This window comes from Protopterus annectens, chromosome 1.part2 (assembly GCF_019279795.1).
Source record: "Protopterus annectens isolate FY-2018-M chromosome 1.part2, PAN1.0, whole genome shotgun sequence".
NCBI lineage: Eukaryota > Metazoa > Chordata > Ceratodontiformes > Protopteridae > Protopterus > Protopterus annectens.
Window position 1 is genome coordinate 722926347 of NC_056727.1, and position 27174 is coordinate 722953520.

At 43.5% G+C, this 27174-nt stretch overlaps 1 protein-coding gene across 1 annotated transcript in view; it reads right to left on the reverse strand.

Annotated features, from left to right (window-relative positions):
- Positions 1 to 1455: 1455 nt before the first annotated feature.
- Positions 1456 to 27174, reverse strand: part of LOC122790976 (saccharopine dehydrogenase-like oxidoreductase) — a 40093-nt gene continuing 14374 nt past the window's right edge. The window contains exon 3 of the mRNA XM_044058702.1: positions 1456 to 1787. Within this exon, the coding sequence (XP_043914637.1) occupies positions 1688 to 1787 (100 nt within the window). The 3' untranslated portion in view covers positions 1456 to 1687. The remainder of the gene's footprint in view (positions 1788 to 27174) is intronic.

Genomic DNA, 27174 nt, shown 5'->3' on the forward strand with positions numbered 1-27174 from the left:
TAGCCAACTTTGATTCGGTCTGAAACTCTGACTTCAGAAACTTTCAGAACGCCAACCTGCACTCGCAAAATTGCTTCTGCATCGGACCATGCGGCAAAAAAGACTGAGGATATGACGTCGGTCATGCGCATTAGTACCCTGACGTACTGACGTCAGTCTAATGCGCCCTGACCGACGTCAGCCATATACTTTGGTATTCGGGCCGACTGGACAGCGGACTACCCAATAGTTAGGACTGCAGCAATGTGGAATGAAGAACATCTCCTTATTCAAACACTCAAATCTAATAACTCAGCTGGGGACTCACTATTTTCTAACTACGTGGGTAGAATCTGGAACTCACTCCGTGACGACCTAACCTCAGATCCCTCACTAACCAAATTCAAAAAAAGACTCTAGTATCTTACCACACATTGCCTATGTCCTTGCTCTAAAACCAGACTGACTTCTCTTCTTCATTGTTCTGAAACAAACTACCTCCCAACATCTCTCTATAGACCCCAAAACCTCTCTAATCCTCCATAACTTTACCCTTGACCCCACCCTTTTTTGCCCCTCTACTTCTGTTCACCTATTACTCTTCTGCTTTACTTACTTTTTTATTCTTTCCAATGGTCTACTTAACAGTCATTTTATTTAGCTCATTGCACTATTTGCACCTCACTAAACTGTGTATGTCATTTTTCGTCTAGTTGTTTGTAATCCAAGGCTACTGTTCAATTGCACCTTACTTATGAACTGTGTTGCTGATTGTGTATTATTTTCTATCATTGTTAATAAGCTAAGTCAAACGATTTAATTGTAATTTCTGTATGTATTTTTGGAGCTTTTCTCCCCGGCCCTCCACTGAAAATGGAAATATATCCAATCGGACTTTCCTGGTCAACAAATGTAAAATAAATAAAAATAAATAAATAAATAAATAAAACAGGTGATAATGGATGATGGCAGGATCCACAGTAAAGAGAGATCCAAGATTGTTATAAATATTTTTAAAGTGCTCCTCCAGTTGCAGAAGGTTTGATCATAAAAAGTAACTGCCCTTCTGCATCAGAACCTTCAAAGAAGATTGCTTTCTGTCTGGTTTTTAAGAACCTATACTGACAGCCAAAATGACCCAATACAGATGTGTTGATTATCCTATCTCCCGGTTTGTGTAATGTACTTCAGGACTAAATAAGAAATGTAGTGTGGGGACGTAGTAAATTTATGTGATAAAACTATAAAAACACAAGAAAATAAGAAAAAAATTATAATGCCCAATTCAGACACAGTAGTGATCGACAGACATCTTGGTCAGTGGTTAAGACCATAACAAATTGTAGAAATGCTTGCTCTTCAGTATCCTGCTGTACACCTTCTGAAAAATAAAACTCAAAAACTAGCCTGTTTCAAAAATGTGACGGGCATAATTCATAAAGGCAATTAATACTTCAAATATAATGAGTCAAGATATCTTTTACCACTTCATATTTATTAAGTAATGCAGTTTAGAATACAAAAACAAAAAAACAAAACACAATACGACTTGCAAACACAACACTGTAAGCAATGTACCTGTCTTATGGTATGCACAAAGATTATTATAAAATCATATATGAATTGCAGCTTGCTGTGATGTTTTGCTTCAGTTACTTTCCTAGTAAGTGCAAAGCTATTGGGTCCTTTAATGCACTGATGTTAATAGCTAAGTTTCTGGGTTGCTGATAAACTCTATGCCACGACTTTTCAGGCGTTCAATCAGGCCAGTCTTTGCGAAAGCTGCTCCTGGAGTATATACTCCACCACTGTTAACAAAGACACACACAACAATTAGAGACCTTGTTTAATTATTTTTTACATTACAGTTGAATTTTTACTCTGTGTTCACATTTCTTAGAAAAATATGAGTCCCGATGTTTGCTGAAATATGATGAGACTCAAAAAATCTCCAGTGCCAAAATTCAATCCCTTCTACTAAGACAGCGCAGAACAAAACTCAAACAGTAGACAAGGTACTTCTACTACACTGTCATATTCTTAAGTGTTATGCAAAGCAAACTATGTGGGATAAGTAGGATTATGGTCCTACAATGGCAATACTGCAATGTTATTCATAATACCCAAAGAAATACCAAAGATCAACACATGTTTCTCTGTTGGGAATGATGACACCATTCTAGGGTCACAAACATATAAACATTATACATTTTAAGGTAGGAAACAGCTCTTGAACTGCACAGTGATGTGAGGTGCAAAGGCTTTAGCTATGTGCCTCACAAAAGGTATAGTACACTGTATCTTTATACGAGCACAAGACTTCCGTTTCTGCATAATCTTCCTGAATTTGTGTTCTTCTGTCCACAGTACCTACATGGAAAACCACGGCTGTTGCTGCCCATATCAACTAAGACAAAAGGAGTTAAAATTATGAGTGGCCTACTTCTCCAAGCGAAAAGTACAGTTTGAACAGTTCTGTTTACATTCATTACTCAATGCTGAGTAGATAACGATGAAAGAACAATGATGAATGACAAATTCTACAAAGAGTGAACTGCACTAAATGTGGTGTAAATCTGAAGTAAAAATATTTGCATAACCACTTATCAGTACTACAAAGTGCATCACTGCTGAAACACTGGTGACAGACAAATGACAAAGTTGCAAGAAAGGAGTACAATACTAAAATAAGTAAGCTTTTAAAACTCTAATTACAGAATGTTTGTGAATTTATAGCAAAACAGAGTTGAATACTGGGGCAGTAAAGAATGCCATTCTTGGAAATTCTACTGCTGCAGTAAAGGCCATGCAACTCAGAACCTTTAAATATTAACAGCAAGTTTAGTGTTTTGTTTCATAATGTTGGCAAAGCATAAGCAATGGAATGCTGGCACGTATAACATATTGAAATGGAAGAAATCCAAGTGAAAAAGCTTGGTATGCGTGCACGCATGTGTATGTGGAAAAAAGTAGGTGTTCAAAATTGATAAAGTGGAAACAGAAATCCTGAGTAGTACACTAAAAACATATGAATACATGAATTCACATATTTTAGTCCATGTGGGAAAAAAATCTGCTGAAACTGCAGGCGTGTGTGGTGAACGTTACTAAGGAAGAGTGAGGTAGGTCTTATGAGGATTCCTTTTTTGAGGTGCTTCCAATAATTACAGATATTAAGAAAAATAAACACAAAGTTTTCTTTTCTTATTAAAACAGTAAGGTATAGCAGACCCTTTTCAAAAATGACCTAGGCTGCAAAGGACAAGGGAAAATGGCCAGAATCTAACATAAAAGCCCTGGAACTGTAAAGCAAACACCTTAGCTTACCTATGTCACTATCTAATCTACAAAATGGTGCGAGTACAAGTAGGGAGGAAACCTTGACCCACAAAAGACAAAGTGTTGTATACAGCAGACAGATGGTATGCAAGTGCAAGACAGAAGACAGTAGCAGTGAAGGGTATTTAGTGTAAAGAAGCCAGTTTTCTTAAAGTGAATGTCTGGTGATGAGGTTGGAAACTGTACAGGAAAGGACAAGATAAACAAATGTAAGCACGTGGTAAGGCTTGCCTGGACAGTTAGAAATTTATATACCAAAAAGATCCAGTTGCCCTTCCTTATGAGGCTTGTGTTGTTTGATCAACTGTTTCACAATTGCTCAAACATGGCTTAGACCATGTTAAGAACTGGTGCAAGAACAATGATCTCAAAGTAGATGTTGAAAATGTGGCATAGCTCATTTTGATAAACAGAATTCACTTACCGTATAGGAGATGCACTCCTCTAATCAGACACTGTTGTAAGGGACATGGGCACCCTTGGTGATGATTCCTTATCATTTGACCACTATGTCTCCACAGTAGCTCGGAAAGCCTTTTATCTGGCCCATCTGCAAACTTAAAATAACCAAAGGCCAGAAGTGCCGGCCTGAATGTCTGAGAAATATATGCCAAACAGGAGAGGGCCCGAAACTGTGCCTTATAGTACATCACTGGTAGCATTTATTTGCTTTCAGAGGTGCACATGCTATTCTAACCACATGAATTCAGTCAGACAACCAGCTAGCTAGCTACTGTACAACACTGAGATTTACATTCAGATTTACACATCAATAATGTCTGCATGGGGAATAGTGTCAAAGGCATTGGCCAGGTCTAGTAGATATGCTGTATGCACTGCATTACCACTATCCATTGCTTCAATTACTTTTTCAAAGAAATTAATGAGGTTAAAGAGGCAGGACCTTCCTTTGATAGAGTCAATCTGATGATGGTCCAGGGTTAACAGATTGTCAATGTCCAAATTAATCCAAATTAATGAAGTCTTGAGATAATATACTCCATGACTTTACTATAATTTTACTTACAAGGCTAGTGAGACCAAACCTTCTAAAATTACCAGGTCTGTGTTTGGGCCACACTTCTGTAATGTCATCAGAATAGCAGATGTCCAGGCTTCAGCAATGTAACCAGTGGAGAGGCTTAGATTGAAGAGGTTAAGTAGGGGTGCAGTAAGGCAATATTTGGCACTATAAAAAGGCAACCTGGTACGGTATCAGGGCCCATGGATGAAGTATTCTTAGTTTTTTTAAAAGGCCGAGAGAACTTGTTCCACTGAAACTGAAGGGGGGTTTTGTTGGGACTGAGGAGCTTGTGGGATGGCTAAAAGTGTGGGTGGAGTAAAATCTGCACCAAATCTGTTAGCTAGGACTTTAGCTATTTCCTTTGGGTCAGAGTGTGGAATACCATTGTGGACTAGCTCCAAACACTGCTGGGTATTCATTCTTCTTCCTAACAAAGATCTGCAGTTATTTTTGGTTTCAGTGACCATTTTAAGTTCATATTCAGCTTTGAACTTCCTAATGGTTTCCTTAAGCTCTTTGTTAGTTTGCTTAAGTGTGCTTTTAAACTAGGCAGAATGAGACCTCTTATAAGCATTAATCATTTTTTCTCATTATACAATTTATTTTTGTGGGTATTCCACCACAGGGGGTTGTTTTTAAATATACCACATTTGTTGTGGATAGTGCCTTATCAATAAACCTATTTAAGTTGGACTAGAAGTCAGAGGCATAGGTAGCAGCTTTAGCAATAGGATCCCTCAAACAAGGATTACAGCACAATTTATTTACGTCATCAAGTAACTGAACGTTTGCTTTTGAGAAATCATTAAGCACAGAGCTATTTACATGGCAAGTACCACCAGGTTTAAAGGAAGAGATCAATAAATTATGGTCTGATTTAACAAGATGTGAAGGTACATATGGAGATGTGCAAGAAGTGGCCATATTTGTGAGGACCAGATAAAGGATACTGGGGCCCCAACTAGGATGGTTAACTATTTATGAAAGAGTTAGCATTTATAATGTCAAGGAAGTGCTGTGTATGCTGACCGCAGTATAAGTCAGTCAATTTATTGATGGATAGTTGAAGTCCCCCAGTAGAAAGGTCTTGGGTTTAATGGGAATTCCAGCTAAAGGGTCAAGATCATACTGTGTTCAGGAGGGGAGACAGGGGGTCCTCTATAGCTAGCTATGAAATGGTAATTAGCCTTGTTTAGGGCAATTTGGGCGCCTACGCACTCACGTGTGTGTGTCAAGGAATCTCTGGAGAGGTGATGATATCCTCGAAAAATACTGATACTCCCCCACAACTGCCAGTGGGTCTGAAGACAGGCTGGGCATTATACCCAGGAAGAGAGGGAGTGCCTTCATTACTCTGAAACCATATTTCTGTAACTACAGATATATAAATGTGTTCAAGCCGTAGGACAGCCTCAAATTCAGACATTTTTTGTTAAGACGCATGGAAGTGAGAAGATCCATATAATGTGTTCCAAACTAAAATTTATTAGGTTGGAATTTTTGGCAGATGAACTTTGACTAAAAGAGGCACAATGGGGAGAGCAAAGGCTTTAGCCAGAATTCAAAAGTCTTGGTAAGAGAGGTGCAGCCAATCCTTGGCAAAGCAGGAAGACTCGTCAGCCATCTCATTTCAAGCTGAGACATACTAGATCCCCATAGAATGACACCAACTGCATAGCCAATCATTAAAGCCAATAATCTTGTCTTTGAATCTCAGTAGCATTCTGGGTGATCGAAAATACCAATCAAGAGCAGTATCTTTCCTGCCTAAGACACAAGCACACCAAGCTCTATCATACCCTTCTAACTGTCCCTCTGGGTACTGTCTAAGGCTGTTCATCCCCACATGGACCACTATCAGGTCATAATCATATTTGTCAGGATGAAGGGATCTAACAGCCCTTGTTACATCTTGGATTCTGGCTCCAGGAAGACAGTTGTCACCCTATCCTTATCCAGCCTGGTGAGCATGGTGTACATATGCCTTACAATAGCATCCAAAAGAAATTAGCTGACATGCATTTATTTTGAACTGGTGACAGACAATAGGCAATACGATGCTGAAATGTATCAAATCCCAGGAACAATTTATAACAAACACTGATTTTTTGTTGAAGGAGCAGTCATCTGACCATTCTGTGTATATTCCTTAACATATTTTGCAGGTGGGAAAAAAACTGCACTAGAAGTTTCTGAAATGGCAGGTGACTCCAAAACTGCTGCAATACTGAAGCATCAGTGCTTGGTTCACAATTTAAGCATTTTTTCATACAGTACTGCACAGTTCCAGAGAGAGACAGTGGTGGACTGATGGTGCTCAGAAGTTCTGGAACACAAAGTCAAAACATGTCATACACAGACAATCAGTCAAGATTCCTGTATTGTGTACTTGTGCTATAGTACTCTGCAGTAGTAGTAGTAACTACTTCAACTTATTACTGTGCATAATCACAAGTACATTTAAGTGCAGAACAGATGCAAAATTTTGTAAAAAGTTTAAAGTAAAGACCTATTATCTACATCATCGAAATAAACCAGGTCATAATGAAAGGTTTTCAAGGTCTGCATGAAACAAACATAATGGAAACACTGACAACCAACAGGGTTTTAGTTTCAGTGATACAGAGCTTGACAAGTAAAACAGTGAATACCAGCTGCCACCACCAAGCCTTGCCTTTGAGAACTACTAAAAGATAAGGGTGGAACAGTATACGTAGCAGGCAGTAGGAAAAAAAATCAAAGTTATGCACTCACCCTAACTAAGCATCTTTGTTGTCCATTTTCATTCTTCCTGAACGATTGGGCATTGGATCTGACCTCAGATTAGACTTGGCTGCATTGGATCTGACCTCAGATTAGACTTGGCTGCATACACTGGACTTTCAGATTCAACTCATGAGCTCCTCCCTCTACCAATAATGCCCACGTCAGCCAGCAATACCTCAGATTGAGTTAGTTACTGTAGAGATCCTAAAATACTGCAAGAAGGAAAAAACAGCAGAGCTGGGACTCAAACCCAGAACAAACGGTTCCACAATATCCACAAGGCCACTCCAGAAGATTAAAGGAAAAGGGACGGATGGTGGGAAGTTGAGGAAGAATGAAAATGGAGAACACAGACGCATACTTATGGCGGGTACATAACTTTTAACATCCGATGCTGCCCTTTTCATTCATTCCTCAACAATTGGGACAGAGTCCCCAGTTACATGAATCTTGTGTGGCTCTCACTAAGGATATTCCAGAGAACTGCAAAACCAAAAGAAGCTTTGCTTCTGGAGGTCAAATCTAGTTTGCAATGAGCAATAAAGGTATGAGCATTAGACCAGGTAGGTGCTGCACAAATATCAATGGAAGTTCTAGCCTAAAAGGTGGAAGAGGTTGTCATGGATCTAGTAGAATGTGCTTTAGAATGCTTTGATAGGGAGAGGCCTTGCTGAATATAAGCAAAAGAAATGCAATCAATAATCAATTTGGCTACAGTAACTTTAGAAACTGGTGATCCTAATCTGTTCGGTAAGAAACAAACAGCTGTTCCGATTTTCTGAAATCTTTTGATGTATGGAAATAAAATCTTTTGATGTATGGAAATAAAAACATAGCTGAGCTGTCTATGTACATCTAAAAGACGTAGCATGCACTCTCCCTTATTAGAAAAATTACGGAAGACAGACAGACAAATGAATTGTTTGATATTTTATTTGATTCAGATGCTACCTTCAATAAGAAGGATGGATTTGTTTGTAAAGTGACTGTCTTTGTAAAAAATAATGTAAGGGGATTTGGAAGATATAGCCTGGAGTTCAGAAATTCACCCTGCAGATGTAACAGCTGCTAGGAATGCTTTTTTCCGAGACAAAAATTTTAAACCAGACTTAGCTGATGGTTCAAAGCATTGTTGCTCAACTCATGGAGGACGACTGTTAAATCACAAAGAGGTGATGGGTCTTTCACTGGAGGTTAAAGAAAGAAGGTGCCTTTTAGAAAAGCCTCACACAATTTGGTAGAAGCGAAAGAGGAAGCATTTTCTCAGCAAAAATTAGATACAGCTGCTAATTGTATTTCGAATGCAGAAAAACTAGCACCGTCAGGAAAAACAGATGCCAAAAATTCCAGAACCACTGATACAGGAGAAGTGAAAGGATCAATTTCCTTCTGAAGAACCACACTGAGAAACGTTCCCATTTACTCCTGTAGAAGCCTTCTGGGAAAATGGAAGTATTCGTTGGACAGGGGAGGAAAGCCTAGGCTGTCTAGTTATCAACAGAATTATAGAAACCATGTGTTCACTTTGAAACCTTGAACATTGGGATGCTTCATCCCGGAAGGATGAGAGAGAAGGTCTGGACTCAGGTCCAGTATCCATGAAGGCTATCGAATACGAGACCAAAATAAGGGGAACCACACTTACAAGGCCAAAAGGAGGTAATGAGGATACCTGAGCTCTTCACCCAAAGCGCTTTCGTTATGAATTTTGAAATCGGAGGCAATGGGCATAAGGATAACAGACACTGGAGGGCCAAACATGGACTACAGCATCTCTCTGACTCCCTTTGAGGGGGATTAGGGCAAGCACCTGCTGCAGTTGTTGTGGAAAGATGCAAAAAGATCCTCGCAAGGTTGGCCCCAATGATGGAAAATCCTCTCCGCCATTGATTGATAGACCACTCATGAGGCATCAGAATGAACCTAAGTTTGTATGCTAGTATGGTGGATTTCTCCAGTATGTGCATTGTCATAAGAAAGTGGTTGGAGAAGACCGCTCATTGCCACACTCTCACTGCCTCTCGACAATGGGGATAAAAATGGGATACCCCTTGTTTGCTGATGTACCAAATCAGAGACATGTCAGCTTGTATCACAATGGTCCCTAGAGGAAGAACATCTTTAAAGGCCTGCAGACACTAAGAAAGACCACTCTCATCTTTAGAATATTATGCAAATTGGTCTCCTGGGGGGGAACCACGTGCCTTGGACCGTCCATTCCAAGAAATTCCTCCCCACCCCAATTGGGAGTGTCCGTGGTTACCGTGGCTACTGGAGGGGACAGAATAAAAGGATGGCTTAGGTAAACGTCATCTGACTGAATCTACAAATGAAGACTATTCTTGCAGTTTGACTGGGAAGGACAAAGGATGATGCAGAAAAGACCACCGGACAGCTAGTGTCTATTGGAGAATACGCATATAAAAACGGGAGAGTGCGACTAAAGTTATGGCCACTGTCACTGAACGTACAGCCTGATGGACAAGTCTGTTTTAAGGAGAAGGGTGAAAAAGAAGTTACGTACTCACCATAAAGTTCCATCTGTGCAGTCCATTTTCATTTTTCAACAAATGGGTTTGGATCCGACCATCAGATTTGACTAGACCCCTTTCAATAGATTCTAGAATCCAAATCTCGAGCCCCTCCCTTACCCAGAATGCCCCTGACCATGACAACACCTCAGATCGAATTTGCTGCCATTGTGTGTGTGTGTGTATGTGTATCTCTTGTGAGGACTCAAAAACATCGGTCTGTTCCCCATGGGGGAACTCCTTGGGGCAGAGAGGCTGAGGCTGTCCCTGAAGGGCCAGAATGGCGGAATCCTGACCAAATAGACCCAGGACAGAATCAGAGGACAAAAGCATCAAGGGTCACGACAGAACCAACAGGACCCTCTCCACCATGTCAAAAACAGAAGGTGAACGAATCCCTGGAGAGGGAATCGTGACCGGGTCCATCACCCTCTGATCAAATGGGCGAGCAGGAGCTGAACCTCCATGTGGCGTGATTCCGAACAGGCCGCTTGGCTCTGAAAAACTCGGAGCCAACACCGCCATGTCAGATCCGGCACTGAGGCCATGGCTCAGAGAGCCTGTCAGCTCTGGACTAGTCAAAGCCAAGCCGCTTAGGGTAATGGCCAACATCAAGGTACAAGGAGGTACTACTGGCTCCGATCCCTTGATGCTGACAGGCCTCGGACCTGAATACTCCAAAACTGGGGTCAGATCTGAGAAGGAGTGATCGGGACAAAGGCAGACTGCATGCCCCCAGCCCCGGAGGGGGACAGGGCAGGCAAGACTCCCCATCTGGATCTGTGTGCGGATAAATCTCTCCATCATCCTGTCCACCACAGCTTTGGAGAGCCTGCAGGTGGACCTGAAAGAGGAAGCCACTGACACAGATCTAGAGAGAGACGATGAGGGGAAGCTGATGGTGGCGAGGGGACCCGAGACACCTCCGGCTCCGGGGAAAAACAAGGGGAACAGAGCCAGGGGGGAACCTGCGGCAACAGCCAGGCAGGATTTAGCTAAAGGCTCTGCCGAGGCAGAGCAGTCAGGAGACTGCTTCCTCAGTTTGTCTCGGTCCCTGTGCTTACACTTCTCCTCATCCCTGTTCCTCTTAGCAGGAGGCTTAGTCCCAGAGGCCACGACAGAAAAAACAGAAGAGGCGGCTGAAGCAGCTGGGGCCTCCGTAGGAGGTGGAGGTAGAAAGCCCTTCAAAATGAGTTAATTCCTCCTGTCGATCAATGTGCGGGAATTGAAACCTGCGCAGATTGAGCCACCCCTAAACAAACCACGCAGTGTCGTCATCAGTTGGGAATAGCTTATGGTCACACTCCTTGCACTTTCTAAATCCCTGTTTGGGAGTCTCCACCATAGATGGAGAGAGAGAGACCCAAACACACACACAAGGCTAGAAAGAAAAAGAAGGAAAGAGGGGAAGTTTTTTTTTTTTTTAAATACAAGTACCATACACCTGACAGCTAAGTTGGAAAGACGGAAAATGAGATGGGGAGATAGAAAAGTGGGAAGATAACTAGTTATGACCCAAAAAGCTACAAACTTGCCCAAAAACAGATGCTCAGAGCCCAGAGCTAGTACTGCAAACAAGATCTGAAGGTAGGAGGGAGACAGGGGCATTATGGGTAGGGAACAGTTTGGAGCTTGGCTCAGATGCTGGAAATGCGGCCGAGTCAGATCAGAATACCCACAGGTTGAAGAGCAAATGAAGACAACTTCAGATCTGATCTTTCATCTACATCTTTATCATCATAGTATAGAGGCTCAAACAGGAGCTAGGGCTCGTAAGCACTCTTCCATCAGCTCTCTCCCAGGGTTATCGGCAGGGGGAAGGTGAGAGGGAAGCGGAGGAAGAATGAAAATGGACAACACTGATGGAACGTTATGGTGATTACATAACTTCTTTATCTGATGTTGTCATTTTCATTTGTTCCTCAACGACTGGGACAGAGTCCCCAGATACAACAACATTGGGTGGCCCTCATGAAAGGATGTTCCAGAGTACTGCAGAACCAAAAGCAGCTATATTTCGAGAAATGATGTCCAATTTGTAATGCACAATAAAAGTGGGAGTATTAAACCAAGCAGCAGCTGCACAAATATCATCAATAGAAGCTCTAGCCCAGAAGGCTGCTGAAGTAGACATGACCTGGCTGAATGAGCCTTCAGTTGTTTAGGCAAGGGAATATCTTTTAAGGAATAAATGAATGAATGCAATTTGTTATCCATTTAGCCAGGGAAGTTTTAGAAGCTGGTCTTCCCCTTCTTACATCAGAAAGGAAACTAGTTATTCAGATTTTCTGAATGTTTTGGTTCTGTTAAGGTAAAAAAATGCAATTGTCTATGAACATCAAGATGAAGGGTGCATTCTCCTTTATGACAAACTGATGGCCTGATTGATACTGGTTTCATAGGCAACTTTTGGTAAGAAAGAAGAGTTTGTGCGTAAAGTGACCATCTTTGTGAAAGAACAGATATGGTGGTTTAGAAGAAAGTGCTTGGAGTTCTGATACCCGTCTTGCAGAAGTTATAGCTACCAGAAGGACAGTTTCAAAAAATGAAATTTGAGATCCACCTTAACTGATGGTTCAAAAGGAGAGTGTATTAAAGCTTGTAAAACCATGGTGAGGTCCCAAGGTGGAGTAGGGTTCTTTACTGGAGTTCTAAGTAAAAAGGTACCCCTTAAGGAATGCTTTACACAATTTAGATGATACTAAAGAAGCATGGTCTCCCATATGATAGTTTGAGATGGCTGCCAGTTGAACTTTAATAGTAGAAAAAATTTCTCCATCCTGGAAAATTGAAGCAAGGAAGTCTAGAACTGCTGGAATTGAAGTAGCAAATAGGGTATGACTTTTTCTGATTAGCCCAAATAGTGAATCTTCATTTACTCTTGTAATTTTTTCTAGTAGAGGCTTTATGGGAAGAGACTAAAATTTCTTGAACTGGAGAGAAAAGCCTGGAAAGTCTTATCACTGGAAGTGGACAAACCATATAGTCAATTTGAGGCCTACAATATCTGGGTGAATCTAGCCTGATGGGTGAGATAGGAAGTCTCTAGTGTGATCCAGCATCCAAGGAGGACGTATTAAGTGAGACCAAAGGAAGGGAAACCACACCTGTTGAGGGCAGAAGGGAGCAATGAGGATTAAATTTGGGGATGACAGGTAGGGGAGAGTAAGCATAAAGACCAGAGGGCCAAGCATGGACTAGAGCATCTCTCGGGGACTTGTCCTAGAGGAGCAATAAGGTTAAAAAAAAAAACTGCTGCATTTGTTGTTGAAGGGGGATGCAAATAGGTTGCAGCAAGGTTGACCCCACTTGTGGAAGATCACTTTTGCCACTGACTGTTTGAGAGACCACTTGTGAGGCATGAGGATGGTCCTGCTGAGTCTGTCTGCTAGAATGTTGGACTTTCCCGTATGTGGATTGCTACTAGAAAGCGGTTGGTAGAGATAGCCCATTGCCACACCTTCACTGCTTCTCGACAAAGTGGGTAGAATCTGGTTCCCCCCAGTTTGTTGATGTACCAGACTACTGACATATTGTCCATTTGTACTGCAATAGTCCCCAGAGGGAGAAAGCTTTGAAAGCAAATATGACTGCCACAGATGAAGAAACTTCACAAGATTCACAAGTTTCTTTATCTGTGACAGTCTAATTTGCTTGACTGGATTTTTTTGCCAGTTGGTTTTGCAAAAAGCTCTGAAAAGCCTACAACGCTAACAGCAAAGATCTCATCTCTAGGACACTGATATGCAGACTGGTCTCTAGTAATGACCATGTGCCTTGAACAGTCCATCCCAAATAATCGCCCCCACCCCAACTGGGAGGCATTCATGTTCAACGTGGTGCTGTGTAGAGGAAGGATAAATGGATGACCTAGTTCTAAGTCCTGGGATTGGATCCACCATAGAAGAGAATCTATGAGCACTCAAGATAATTTTATGGGATGATTCAAAGGATAGCGATGAAAAGACCATTGCACCACTACAGTCCATTGCAGAATTCTCATGTATAAGCGGACAGTGGGAATCATAGTTATTGTGGCAGCCATTGACCCCAGTGCTTTGAGAACCAATCTTCCCATGGGTGTTGGAATAGATAAAACTTGCTTGACATGAGTCCTCAATGTACAAATTCTATCCTAAGGCAGAAAGGCTAGACAAGTTATTGTGTCTAGGCGAGTCCTATGAAATCTATCACTTGAACTGGATGAAGACGTGATTTGTGCATGTTGATAGTGACCCCCAGCGACAGTGCAAGATGAAGCAAGTAATCTCTGACTTTTATTAGTAGATGCACCTGGTTGATGCAGTAATGAGCCAGTCCTCTAAATAGGGAAGGAAACATTCTGAATTCAAGCAGTCTCAGGTGAGCTGTTATCACTGCCATGGATTTGGCGAACACCCTGGGGGGCTGTGGTGAAACCAAAGGGCAGGCCTCTGAAATGGTAATGACTGGGCTCCCAGTTGGAAGCACAAACATCTTCAAGAGCGCCTGTTTATTTTAATGTGATAGTATGCATCCTGAAAATCAACTGAGCACATCCAGTTGTCTTTCTGAAGAAGAGGCAGAATGAATAGAACTGTGACTATCCTGAATTTGGAATTCTTTACAAACTGGTTCAGATAATTTATATCCAAAAATTGGTTATCAAGTACCCTCCCTGTCTTTTTGCACTAAAAAGAACCTTGAATAAATTCTGGATCCTGTCTGGTCTGGTGGGACCTACTGGATGACTCTTGTCTAGCAACCTTGCAATTTCTGCAGCTGCTAAGTCCCTCTGACTGGGTGAAATATCAGGGTGAATTTTCTTTGGTTTTGGCAGGATTTGTAAAAAGGGAGTGAAAGTATCCTCTGGATAGGACCTTTGCACCCAAAGAGCATTTGTTATGGCTAGCCAGGCATCTTGGTGCACGGATAAGTGCCCTCTGACTGCCTCCTGTCAGGGACAGTCAGGCAACCTTTTAGGAACAGTGGAAGGCTCTGCTAGAAAAGAAATCTCAAGATCCTTGATTTTGCCGACTCCCTCGGCCATGTGGGTGACGTCTGCTATTATAATTACTTTCCTCTCTGCTCTGGAGGAGAAACCTTTGTGTGACTCCTTGAAAGGACCTTGAAACTTCTTGTACAACATTTTCTTACCACCATGCTGGTTGCTGGAGAAAGGTCTCTGTGGGGTAGAAAAGCGAATTCCAATGGCAGACAAGGTCTTTCTCTCCTGTTCACTCCTGGAGAGGGTCTCTTTCACAGTGGGCCCAAACAAGGATAATCTCATCAAAAGGAGCATTAATGAACAACGCCTTGAAAGGTTCCGCAAAGTTGCAAAACCACAACCAGGCATGTTTCCTTATGGCTATACCTGAATCGAGTGCCCTTGAGATACCTTCTATGGCATGCAAGATCAACCTCATGGATGTGTTGGTAACAGACTGCAGGGGTGGGTTTCTACACCTCTGCAGGCATGGACCCTGGGGCAGAATTAGAGACTTCCTTTATCAACTCCCTCTGTAATCTGGTGAAATGTGCCAGGTAGTTCAGTGATCGAAATGCAAACGTTGCTGATGCATAAACCCGCTTCCCAAACCTAACCAAAGCCCTACAGTCTGTTAGGGGAATGGACAGTGGAGCTCTGCTGTCACAACCACCATGGCATCTATGGGAATCCCTTTCATCCAGTGTGGTCTGTCTTTCGGGGCACTTAAGATTCTGTCAGGGAATTTTGGAGTAGGTTCCAAGGCATCTGGTTCCTTCCATGCCCTGCGGGAGACAAGGTCTATAAGCTCATCAGCAGGGGGGGGGGGGGGGGTGACCTAAGATGTAGATGGGCTAGACCTGAAATGTACCTGCAGATATAAGAGAGAAGGAAAAACTATTTGCCAACGATGGTAAAAATATATTACCAAAATGGTAGTGATATATGGTTAAGGAGGGTATATATATATATATATATATATTATATATAGATAGAATTAGGAAATAGAAAAATAGCAAAAGATTCCTAATATCAATAGCCAAAAACACATTTATAACCCTAAATGGAGATAGAGAATTCTCAATCCTGCTGTCTTGACAAGTGACAAACAGGAGTTGAGGTGCTGTTATGGTTAGGGGCACTATGGGTAATGGAGAAGCTTGAGATTCAGATCCTAAAATCTATAGAAAGTGGCCAAAGTTGGATCTGATGGTTGGATCCAAAACCATTTGTTGAGGAATGAATGAAAATGACAACATCAGATCAAGAATTTGCTGTACCTGAAACATGATTGTTTCCACATAATGTAAAGGAAGAGAGGCTATCTGACTTACTGTGTTCCACTGAGCACCTATGAACTCCAGGCTCTGTACAGGTTTGTAGGTGAGATTTGGAGGTGTTTACTAAAATACCTAGCCTTTGACAAAGTTGGAGCAAATAGTCCCTGGAATGCCTAAGAGATGCTTGGTTGGGGTGGTGAGGAGCCAGTCGTTTAGATATAGAAACAGGTGGAATCCTAGCAGTCTCAAGTGAACTGCTACCACTGCCATACACTTGGCAAACAAGCTAGGGGATATGTTGGGACCAAAGGACAAGGTTCTGAATTGATAGCGACTGGCCCCCAGCCGAAAGCCCAGAAATCTTTGTGATCATTTGTTCATTTGTTCATCTTGATGTGATAAGTACACGTTCTGAAGATCGACTGAGCCCATCCAATCGTCCTTGCATACAAAAGGCGGAATGGACTGAACTGCGGCCATTTGGAACTTTGACTTCTTCACAGACTGTTTCAGTCTGCTTACATCCAGAATTGGTCTCACTCAGGTCCCTGGGTCTTCTTGGGCACTAGAAAGAAAACAGTAAGTTCCGAATCCTCTTTGATCTGATGGGACCTCCTAGATGACTCTCTTGTCTAGCAGCTTTTGAATATATTTAGCTGCAGCTTCTCTCTGATTGGGTGGGACGTCAGGTAGCTTTCTTTTTTTGGCTGGAGAAATCTGTAAAAAAGGTATGAACTAACCTTTGGATATTCTTTTTAGCACTCAAGAATCTTTTGTTATACAAGTCCAAGTGTCTGGGTGCAAAGACAAGAGCCCCCCAACTGCCTCCACAGTTGGGCAGTCGAGCAACCCTTCAGGAATGCTGAAAGGATATATTAAAAAAAGAATCTTGGAAATAAGAAGCTATGTCTTACCATAACGATCCATGCGAATTGTTCATCTCGCCTTTGTTCTTACACACTGGTTCGGAGCCGATCCTCGGCTCCGAGTCGGCCGCATCACTAGCTCGCATCTTCGAGAAAGCTCGAGGCACAGTAATATCCCATGATCCTCCGGTGCTAACCCTCAGATCTAGTTTGCTATACCAGAAGAATCCCTCTTAGAAACATGTCTAAAAGCCCTACTGCCAGGTAGAGGATAAAAGATGCCATTACTGATGTTAATAACATGTCAACCATACCTAGAAAAGGCTGAAAAGGAATCAAAAAAACGTTCTCTCAGACCGTAGGACGGGGGATGGAGGGGAGGAATGTAAGAACAAAGGCGAGATGAACAATTCACATGGATCGTTATGGTAAGACATAACTTCTTAATGTGAAATTGTTCAATCTCGCCGTTTGTTCTTACACACGGGTAGCGTCCCTAGCTCCTTTTTTCCCGGGTGGCTCAAGGGAGAACAATCCTTAGTACAGTGGAACCAAACGTCGCCCTGTCCCTGGAGTTCTTGTCTAGCTTGTAGTGGGCGATAAAGGTATGTGGTTTTGCCCAAGTTGCCGCTGCACAAATGGTATCTAAAGACAAACGAGCGGTATGGGCTGAAGAAGTAGCAACCGCCCTTGTAGAATGAGCTCTGGGTTTGAAAGGAAGTTGTTGTTTGGATTCAGCATATACGAATTTTATGCAATCTGAGAGCCATTTGGATAAGGTAACCTTCGTTACTGCCTGTCCTTTTCTTTGGTCCGCATATGATACAAATAGTTGATCCGACTTTCTGTATTCTTTTGTTCTATGTAAGTAAAATCTTAGTTGTCTGTGAACGTCTAACTTATGCAATGTGTATTCCAGTTTATTGGAATGATTTTTAAAGAAGGTAGGCAGTTCAATAGATTGGTTGATATTCTGAATCGAACAAATCTTAGGAAGAAAAGATGGATTGGTGCGCAAGGTTACTCTATCCGGATGAAAAATCATGTACGGGGGTCGGATAGATAAAGCCTGTAACTCTGAAACTCTTCTGGCTGAAGTGATGGCAACCAGAAAGAGTGTTTTCCACGAAAGCAATTTTAACGGAGTTGTGGTTGCTGGTTCAAAAGGGGGCAACATGAGTTGTGACAGCATGAGATTAAGATTCCAAGGTCCAAAAAAATACAACTCTTTTTGTGGATTATAAGATTCCAAGGTGCTATTGGATTACGAAAAGGAGGACGAGGTGAAAAGTACCTTTCATGAAGGCTTTACAAAGCCTGTGAGACATAAGAGAACCATCCTTATGGCCAGTATGAAAATTGGATATAGCGGCCAGTTGAACTCTTATTGCGGATGTTGATGCTCCTTCTTGAAAAAGAGAGGAAAGGAAATCTAGTATCTGGTGTACTGGGGCCCCGAATGGATCTATACCTTGTTTGGAGGCCCAGTGCACAAAACGGTTCCATTTGCTAATGTACAATTTTCTTGTAGATGGTTTGTGAGAAGATACAATAATTTGTTGTACTGCAGGAGATAGTAACTCTGACCTGGCTAAGATGGGAAGCGGAGCAGCCAAGCTGTCAGTTTGAGGGACTTGAGGGAGGTGTGAGGAACTCCCGACGAGTGTGTCAACAGATCTGGCTCCGGGTCCAGAATCCATGGTTCCTCCACTTGATGGGATTGAAGGAAGGTAAACCAGATTTGTCGAGGCCAGAATGGTGCTATCAGTATTATGGTCCTGTCCAGACATTTGGCTTTCTGCAAAAACCTGGGAATTAGCGGAACAGGAGGAAAGGCATAAAGGAGACCCGGGGTCCAATCGTATACCAGTGCGTCCCTGGGGACACCCCCTGGGGGGGTAACAGGGCAAAATAGCTTCTGCATTTGGCATTCAAAGGGGATGCAAACAGGTCGCAGCAAGGCTGGCCCCATCTGCGGAAGATCTCTTCCGCTACTTGACGTTTGAGGGACCACTCGTGAGGGAACAGGATGGCTCTGCTCAACCTGTCCGCGATTACATTGGAAATCCCCGGGATGTGCGTTGCTATCAGAAAGCGTCCGGTGGACTTTGCCCATTGCCAAATTCTGAGGGCCTCTCTGCATAACGGGTAAGATCTGGTTCCCCCTTGCTTGTTTATGTACCAGACCACTGACATGCTGTCTGTCTGAACTGTCACTGTTCTCCGAGGTAAGGACTCGTGAAAGTGTTGCAACGCTAGAAACACTGCCCTCATCTCTAGAACATTGATGTGCAGATTGTACTCCAAGTTGGACCATTGACCTTGGACTGTTTGTCCCTGAAAGAATCCCCCCCACCCTATCAGGGAAGCGCCCGTGGTTAGGGTTGCTATCGGACTAGGTAATACAAAGGGTCGTCCTAGTGTTAGCTCTTGACTGTGTATCCACCACAAGAGATCCTTCTTGCAATAATTCGTGATCCAGATTTCGTGAGACAGTGGAAGTTGTAGATACGACCATTGGGCGAATAGCATCCATTGAAGGATCCTCATGTACATTCTGCCTAAGGGAACTACCAGAAGGGATGCTGACATCAAGCCTAGCACTCTTAATACTTGTCGTGCTGAGACTCTGTTGTTCTGAAGAAGGAGCGAAATTTGGTGCCTGAGGTCTGACACCCTTGATGGGGGGAGAGTAACTTGAGCCAGGGAAGTGTCTAGCTGTGCTCCTATAAATAAGATACGCTGTGACGGCGATAAGACAGATTTTCCAAAATTCACCGTTAAGCCTAGTGAAGAGCAAAGATTGATGGCGTAGTCCCTGGCTTGTAGCAGACGACACTTGGTGGTGGCGGAAAGGAGCCAGTCGTCTAGATAAGGAAACACCCGGAATCCCTTTCGTCTCAAGTGAGACGCTACTACTGCCATGCATTTGGTGAACACCCTGGGGGCTGAGGTGAGACCAAAGGGCAGAGCACAAAACTGGAAATGACTGGCTCCCAGCCAGAAGCGCAAATGATCTCTGGACGCCCTGGCCATTTTGATGTGGTAGTATGCATCTTTGAGATCTATAGAGCACATCCAGTCGCCCTTTTGCAGAAAAGGGAGGATTGACTGAAGCGTGACCATCTGGAACTTTTCCTTTTTTACAAAGGTATTTAACTTGCTGAGGTCTAGAATTGGCCTCCAGTCCCCTGTTTTCTTTGGAACCAAAAAGAACCTTGAGTAAGTTCAGGATCCTATTTGGTCCGCTGGGACTGGTTGGATGACTCTGTTTTCGAGCAACCTTTTTATTTCTATGGTTGCTTGATCTCGCAGACTGGGTGGAACATCTGGGAGTTTTTTGGAGTTTGGTGGTATTGTTATGAAGGGGATGTTGTAGCCTCTGGTAACTATGCTTTTTACCCAGTAATCTGATGTAAGATTTAGCCAGGCCTCTGGGTATAAAGCTAAGCGACCCCCGACTGCCTCCAGAGCAGGACAGTCGGGCCTGCACTTAGGAGTGCTGGAAGGGTTTTCCAGAGAACGTCACCCTGATTTTGCGGACCCCCTCTGCCGGCTGGGCGGCGTCTTCCATTTCTTCCCCCTCCTCTGCCTCTGGAGGGGGCGTCACTTTGGGTGTGTTGAAAAGATCCCTGAGTCTTTCGGAACCACATCTTTCCTCCTCGTTGCCCTTTAGGGTAGGGTCTAGATGGAATGGAAAAACGGACCCCTACGGCAGACAGGGTCTTCCCTTTTTGTTCACACCTTGTGAGTGTCTCCTTTACTTTGGGCCCAAACAGGGAGGCACCATCAAAGGGGGCATTAGCAAAAGAAGACTTAAAGGTTTCCGCAAAGGAGCATAAGCGCAACCAGGATTGTCTTCTCAGTGCAATCGCTGAAGCTGCCGCTCTACTCGATCCTTCGGCTGCATATGAAATCAGCCTCATGGATGAGTTGACTATGGAATTTAGGGTGTTAAGTTGCACTGTCACTTTGTCGGCGACAGCAGCATCTGTTTGTCCCTGAAGAGTATCTCCTAATTCCTTAATGAGATCTCTTTGTAAACGCGTAAAATGCGTAAGGTAGTTGAGCGATCGGATGGAAAAAGTCGCCGAACTAAATATGCGCTTCCCATATCTGTCCATTGTCCTAGAATCCTTATTAGGAGGATGGAAAGAGGAAGATGATTCAGACATCTCTTTCTTAGTGGCTGCCGCCACCACCATAGTGTCTACGGGAACTCCTTTAGGTAGGCTTTATCTTGGGGGGCTGTCATATATTTGTTGGGTTTACGCGGGACTGGTTCCACTGTATCAGGTGTTTCCCAAGCCCTCCGAGCTACTAGGTCCATAAGATCGTCAAAGGGAGGAGTCACCCAGGAGGTAGAAGGTTGAGTCCCAAATGCCTTCAGTAAAACCGATTCATCCACAGAAGGGGTAAGGGTTTGCCAGTCCCCTCTTTGCTTCAGGATTTCTAAAATGTCTGCAAAGGAGACATCCTCAGAGGTGGACTTTGGGGACCCTTCTGCTTCATCTAAATCAGTGTCAGATGTAAGAGATTCCTGAGGGGAATCTATGTGCCTCCTCTTGCACAGTCGTTTCCTCGGAACATCCTCAGTGGGAGCTTCTGGGGATGCATCTGAGGAACCAGAGTCTCCCTGTGGGGATTTCTGAGGCATTGGGTCTCGACGCTTGGTAGGTACCGAAGGTACAGAAGCAGAACGCGAACCTTTTGGGGAAGGAGATAAAGAAGCCGATGAAGTCAGTGTCTGATCCGACAAGACCTTCCTCATGATGTCAAAGGCACCGGTGCCCCGACCCGAAGACCCGACCCGATCCGAAGAAGGAGGTCGTTTCTCCCGAATCGGAACCACGGGCTCCGACACCGAGGACGGATCCGAACTGATCTGAGCCGAGGCACCGAGAGGAAGAGTCGGAACCGATACCTCGGTTCGACTATCCCCCCCGGAACCCAGGAAAGATGTTCGGCTCCGAGACTCTCCGGCTGGTTCCGAAGGAGTCGAGGTCAACGGAGCCGATAGCACTACTGGAGGCTTCGGCACAGAGGGCTCTACAATCATCGGTTCTTCGACTCCTAACACAGATGACTCGACGGGTCTCGGAGGAGGAAGTGTCGGAGGAGGAATGGCTTCGAGTTTCGAAACCAACTGGGACGAAACTTCGAGTAATTTTGAGAAAGCCAAGTTCTCCATGAGCTTCTGTACCACTCTGTCCACATCGGAGTTGGAGATGGGCCTCGAAGAACGGGTCGAAGGAATCGAAGCAGTCACCGAGCGAAGGATAGTAGATGGTGGTACCTCTGTTACCAGCTCCAAGACCTGAGCCTCGTGCAGAGATAAGGTCTCGACACTCGGCCCCGAAGTCATAGGAGCCGGTGTCCGAATTTGAAAAGAAGTGCTCGGAGCCGATGACTTGGGCTCAGACACTCTTGAAGACTTCGATCCCTTTGAAGACTTCGAAACTTGTTCAGCCTTGTCTAGGGCTTCTTGAAATTCAGGTTTAATTAGACCTCTGTCCACTAACTTCCTGCGTCTTTCCATCATGACCCTCCCATTAAAGGAATGACAGATAGAACAGTCTTCCTGCAAGCGGAGAGGGCCAAGACAGTAGACGCAGGAAGAATGGTGGTCAGTAATGGACATCTTTTGTCCACACTGACACCTCTTGAAACCACTCTTAATCTTTTCTGACATTATAATAAAGACAATACTATATAGAAAAGAAAAAATTTTCTTACAACTACCAAACCAGTCAAAGTATCTAAATATATATAAATGTTTAACAAACACACCACAGCACACTGATATATATATATATATATATATATATAAATTGAAATAAAAAGGTTAACTTTCTTCAAAAATTGTTACAGACAAAAAAATGGCCTAAGGCCCTTACTAATAATTTTTTTTTTTTTTTTTTTTTAAAGGTAATAATCTACCTAACTAGTTCACAAAACTATCTATATATATGTAAGCTATTAATTATAAAGATAAAGATTATAAGAAAATATCACTATATCTATCAATAAAAATAGTAAAAGAAGTAAAAGTTGTACTGGCCCGAGCCTCACGAAGTGATCTGCTGCTAGCGGCAAACTAGATCTGAGGGTTAGCACCGGAGGATCATGGGATATTACTGTGCCTAGAGCTTTCTCAAAGATGCGAGCTAGTGATGCGGCCGACTCGGAGCCGAGGAGCGGCTCCGAACCCGTGTGTAAGAACAAACGGCGAGATTGAACAATTTCACATCCCTGGTTTTGCAGGCCTCCCCTGCCACGAGGACAGCATCTTCCATCAGAACTCCTCCAACTCTGCCTCTGGAGACGTTTTCCCCACGTGAATCCTGAAGAGATTCCTGGGACTTATGGAACCAAATTTCTTACCTCCTCTTTGATTCCAAGAAAAGGATCATTGAGGGGTAGAAAAGTATATCCCTATGTCAGACAGGGTCCTTCCATCTTGTTCACGTCAGGACAGCATTTCTCCCGCAGTAAGGCCAAACAAAGATGTTCATCAAAAGGAGCATTGATAAAAGAAGACTTGAAAGGCTCCACAAAGTTGAATAACTGCACCCAGGCATGTCTCCTAATGGCTATGCCTGAAGCAGCAGTCCTTGAGATACCCTCCGCAGCATGAGATATTAACCTCAAAGACGCACTGGAAATGGATAACACAGTGGCCAGCTGTGAAGGGAACCTCTTGTAGTCCTCCATGGACATAGACTCCAAGAGGGATTTGGAGAATTCTTTGCTCAAATCCTGCTGTAGTCTTGTGAAGTGTGCTAAGTAATTTAGGGACCTCAAGGCAAAGGTCACTGAAGCAAATATGCACTTTCCAAACCTGTCCAACACCCTGGACTCTATTAGGGTATGGACTTAGGAGCTCTGCTAGCAACTTTTTAGGGGTTGCCAACAACAACCATAGCATCAACAGGGACTCCTTTTGCTCAGATGAGATTTGTCCTTCCGCAGTGCCAAAATTTTTATCTGGATATCACGGAATGGCTTCAACAGAATCAGGTTCCTTCCATGCCTGGTGAGAGATTAAATCAGTAAGGTCATCCACCAGGGAGTCACCCAAGACCTAGATGGGATGGACCCAAAAGCTTCCAGAAAACATGACTCCTCTGGGGAGGGAGTATTTTAAGGAAGTATTTTAAGGATTAGAGAAGATATCCCTTGCAAACTTTGGAAATATTGACTGGTGTGCTTAAAAGATGCTAAAGAATAGACCATTGTACAAAGTGGAGCAGGGGGTCCTGATGCTGAACCAGAAGATCCCTAGAAATAGTGGTAAGGAGCCAATCATCTACATATGGGAAGACCTGGATCCCTTTCAGTCAGAGATGAGCTCCTCCCACTGTCAAACTTTGTCAACACTCAGGGGGCTGTGCTGAGAGCAAATGGCAGTGCTCTGAACTGGAAATGACTGGCTCCCAGCTGGAAAAAGAGAAATCTCAGGGACCGTGCCTCTATTTTTATGTGACAATAGGTGCCCTGGTGATCTGTAGAGCACATCCAATTGTCTTTCCTCAGAAGAGGCAATATGGACTGCATCATGACCATATGGAATTCTGTTTGCCCTATGAACTGATTGAGATGACTTCGGTCCAAGATCAGCCTGAGATCTCATGTCTTCTTTGGTACTAAAAAGAAAGTACAGTTTTGTACCTACCATAAATGTAGATGTCCGATAGGAATGCATCTGCAGTCCTTACAAATGGGTTGTCCTGTCGTCAGGCAGCCCTTCGGTCGGCCGGATTCCAAAGTCTGGGTCTGGCCTCGGCTGGTGTCGCACTTCACCCGACGTCATAGCTGCAGTTATTCGGGTATAAAGGCATCAGCCGACGCCATTTTCCTCAGTGTTTCTTGCCCCAGATGCCAGGTGCCCTCTTGGAAGGCTAAATTTGGAAAAATGCCAATGATTCCAAATAGTAGAGAGCAAACACAAAAAATAAGCATGTATGTACATATATACAAACAAATACACCATAATAGATCCCCCCCAAGCTAGCTGAAGGCTGGCAAATACCCTAGGAGTACCTCAGAGGGGAAGGTGGGTGGGTAATCCTGACTGCAGATGCATTCCTATCGGACATCTACATTTATGGTAGGTACAAAACTGTACTATATCCTTCAAGGATGCATCTGCAGTCCTTACAAATGGGTAGAATACCATAGCTAAACAAGGGGAGGAGGAAAGAGTAGAGATTATGGTGTAGCTAGGATCCCTTGCAAAACAGCAGTGGCAAAACCTGCTCGGGATCTAGAGTATAAAGGTAAATTGTAATGCTTGGCAAATGTATGCACGGTGGTCCAAGTAGCAGCCTCTATAATGTCCTTGGTAGCCACTCCCCGTAAGAAAGCTGTGGTAGTGTCTGTAGCCCTTGTGGAGTGAGGCCTGATTTTCTCTGGAGTTTTCTTTCCATGGTAGGAGTAACAAAATCTAATGCAATTTCCTATCCATTTGGAGACTGTCTGTTTTGAAATTGGTTTTCCTTCCTTTCCTGTGGCATATGCTACCAGAAGCTGGTCAGTTTTTCTATTGGACTTAGTCCTGTCCAGGTAGTAGCGTAACTGTCTGTGTACATCCAAGGTATGCAAAAGTCTTTCTCCCCTGTTCTGTGGGTTTGGGAAGAATGTAGGTAGGTGGATAGCCTGATTTAATGACACTCTGGATACCACCTTAGGCATAAATGTAGGATTTGTTCTCATGGACACTATCTTGATGGAAGATCAGGAAGGGTTGCACTGCCATTAATGCCTGTAGTTCAGAGACCCTTCTTGCTGAAGTTATTGCCAGCAGGAAAGCAGTCTTCCAGGATAAGTATTGTAATTCTGCTGTTGCTGCTGGCTCGAAAGGAGGAAGTGTCAATTTTTCTAGCACAAAGTTCAAAGTCCCATGCTGGCAATGGTGGTTTCCTGGGAGGTTTTACATTTTTAATTCCTCTCAGAAACTGTCTGAGCAGGGGATGAGAGAAGACAGGAGGATCCAAGCTGTATTGTGCTGAAATAGCTGATGCATGTATCTTGATGGAAGAATAGGACAAGCCTGTGTGGAAGAGCTCTGCCAAGTACTCCAGGATGTTGGCCATGTTTACCAGTCACATCTTCTCACTTTGCAGTACTCCAAATGAGATATCTTTTCCATTTTGCTGCATAATTCTTTCTTGTTGAAGGTCTGCGAGCCTCCAGGATTATGTCTTTAACCCTTTGGGATAAATTTGGGTTAATTGCTGTTATGTAATGTTCCAGGCAGTTAGCTGCAGAGTTTTCAGGTTTGGATGCAGGATGTTGTAGTTGTTCTGTGTTAACAGTAATGGGATCAGGGGTAGTGTCCATATTTGTTCCCGAGACATGCTCCTCAGCAATGGGTACCAATGTTGTCTTGGCCAGTCTGGAGCTATCAGAATGATCCTTGGACGGTCCTCTTTGATCTTCAGAAGCACCTTGTGCATCAAAGGAAGTGGTGGAAATGCGTATGCTGTCAGGTTTTTCCAACTGAAAGATAGGGAGTCCACCTTCCAAGCAAGTGGGTGGTACGTCCTTGTGCAGAATTTCTTTAGCTGGTGATTGAATGGGGATGCAAACAAGTCTATTTGTGGTAATCCCCAGGCTTTGAAGATGTCCGGATGAAGCATCCATTCGTGGGCATCTGTGGTTGTTCTGCTTAATATGTCTGCTAGAATGTTTTCTTTTCCCGGTACAAAAATTGCTTGTAACTGAATGTTGTAGCTCAGGGCCACATCCCATAGGTCCAGTGCCAGCCGGCATAGAGGATATGAATGGGTGCCTCCCTGTTTGTTGATGTACCACATAACTGTGGTGTTGTCTGTCCTTATCAACTGACCTTCTTGGAGAAATGGTCTGAATGTCTGGATTGCCAATTTTACTGCCAGCATTTCCTTTAGATTTATGTGTAGGCGCAGCTGGTCTTGAGTCCATAAGCCTTGTATGCACTTGCCCTGCATGTGTGCCCCCCAACCGAGGTCAGAGGCATCTGTCGTGATGGTTTGGCTTGGTTGGCTGTTGCAGAAGGGCAATCCTGTGTTTGATTGACAGGCCTGAGCCCACCATAGGAACTCTTGTTTCAGGCATGGGATTATTGGGATTTTGGTTTCTAGGCTGTGCTTGTGTTGGGACCACAAGTTCCTTAGGTACCACTGTAGCTTTCTCATATGTAGTCTGGCATGAGGGACCAGAATTATGCAGGATGCCATGAAGCCTAGAGCTTGCAGTACTTTTCTTGCAGTTAGGTGGTTCTGCTTTGTTAATGCCAAGAAGTAGAGAGGTAGTTGCTCTTTCTTTTCTCCAGTTAGGAATGCCATTTGTTTTGATGTGTCCAGCTCTGCACCCAGAAAGGTTATTCTTTGGGATGGAATCAGCCTTGACTTTTTTATATTGACTGTATATCCCAAGGCTT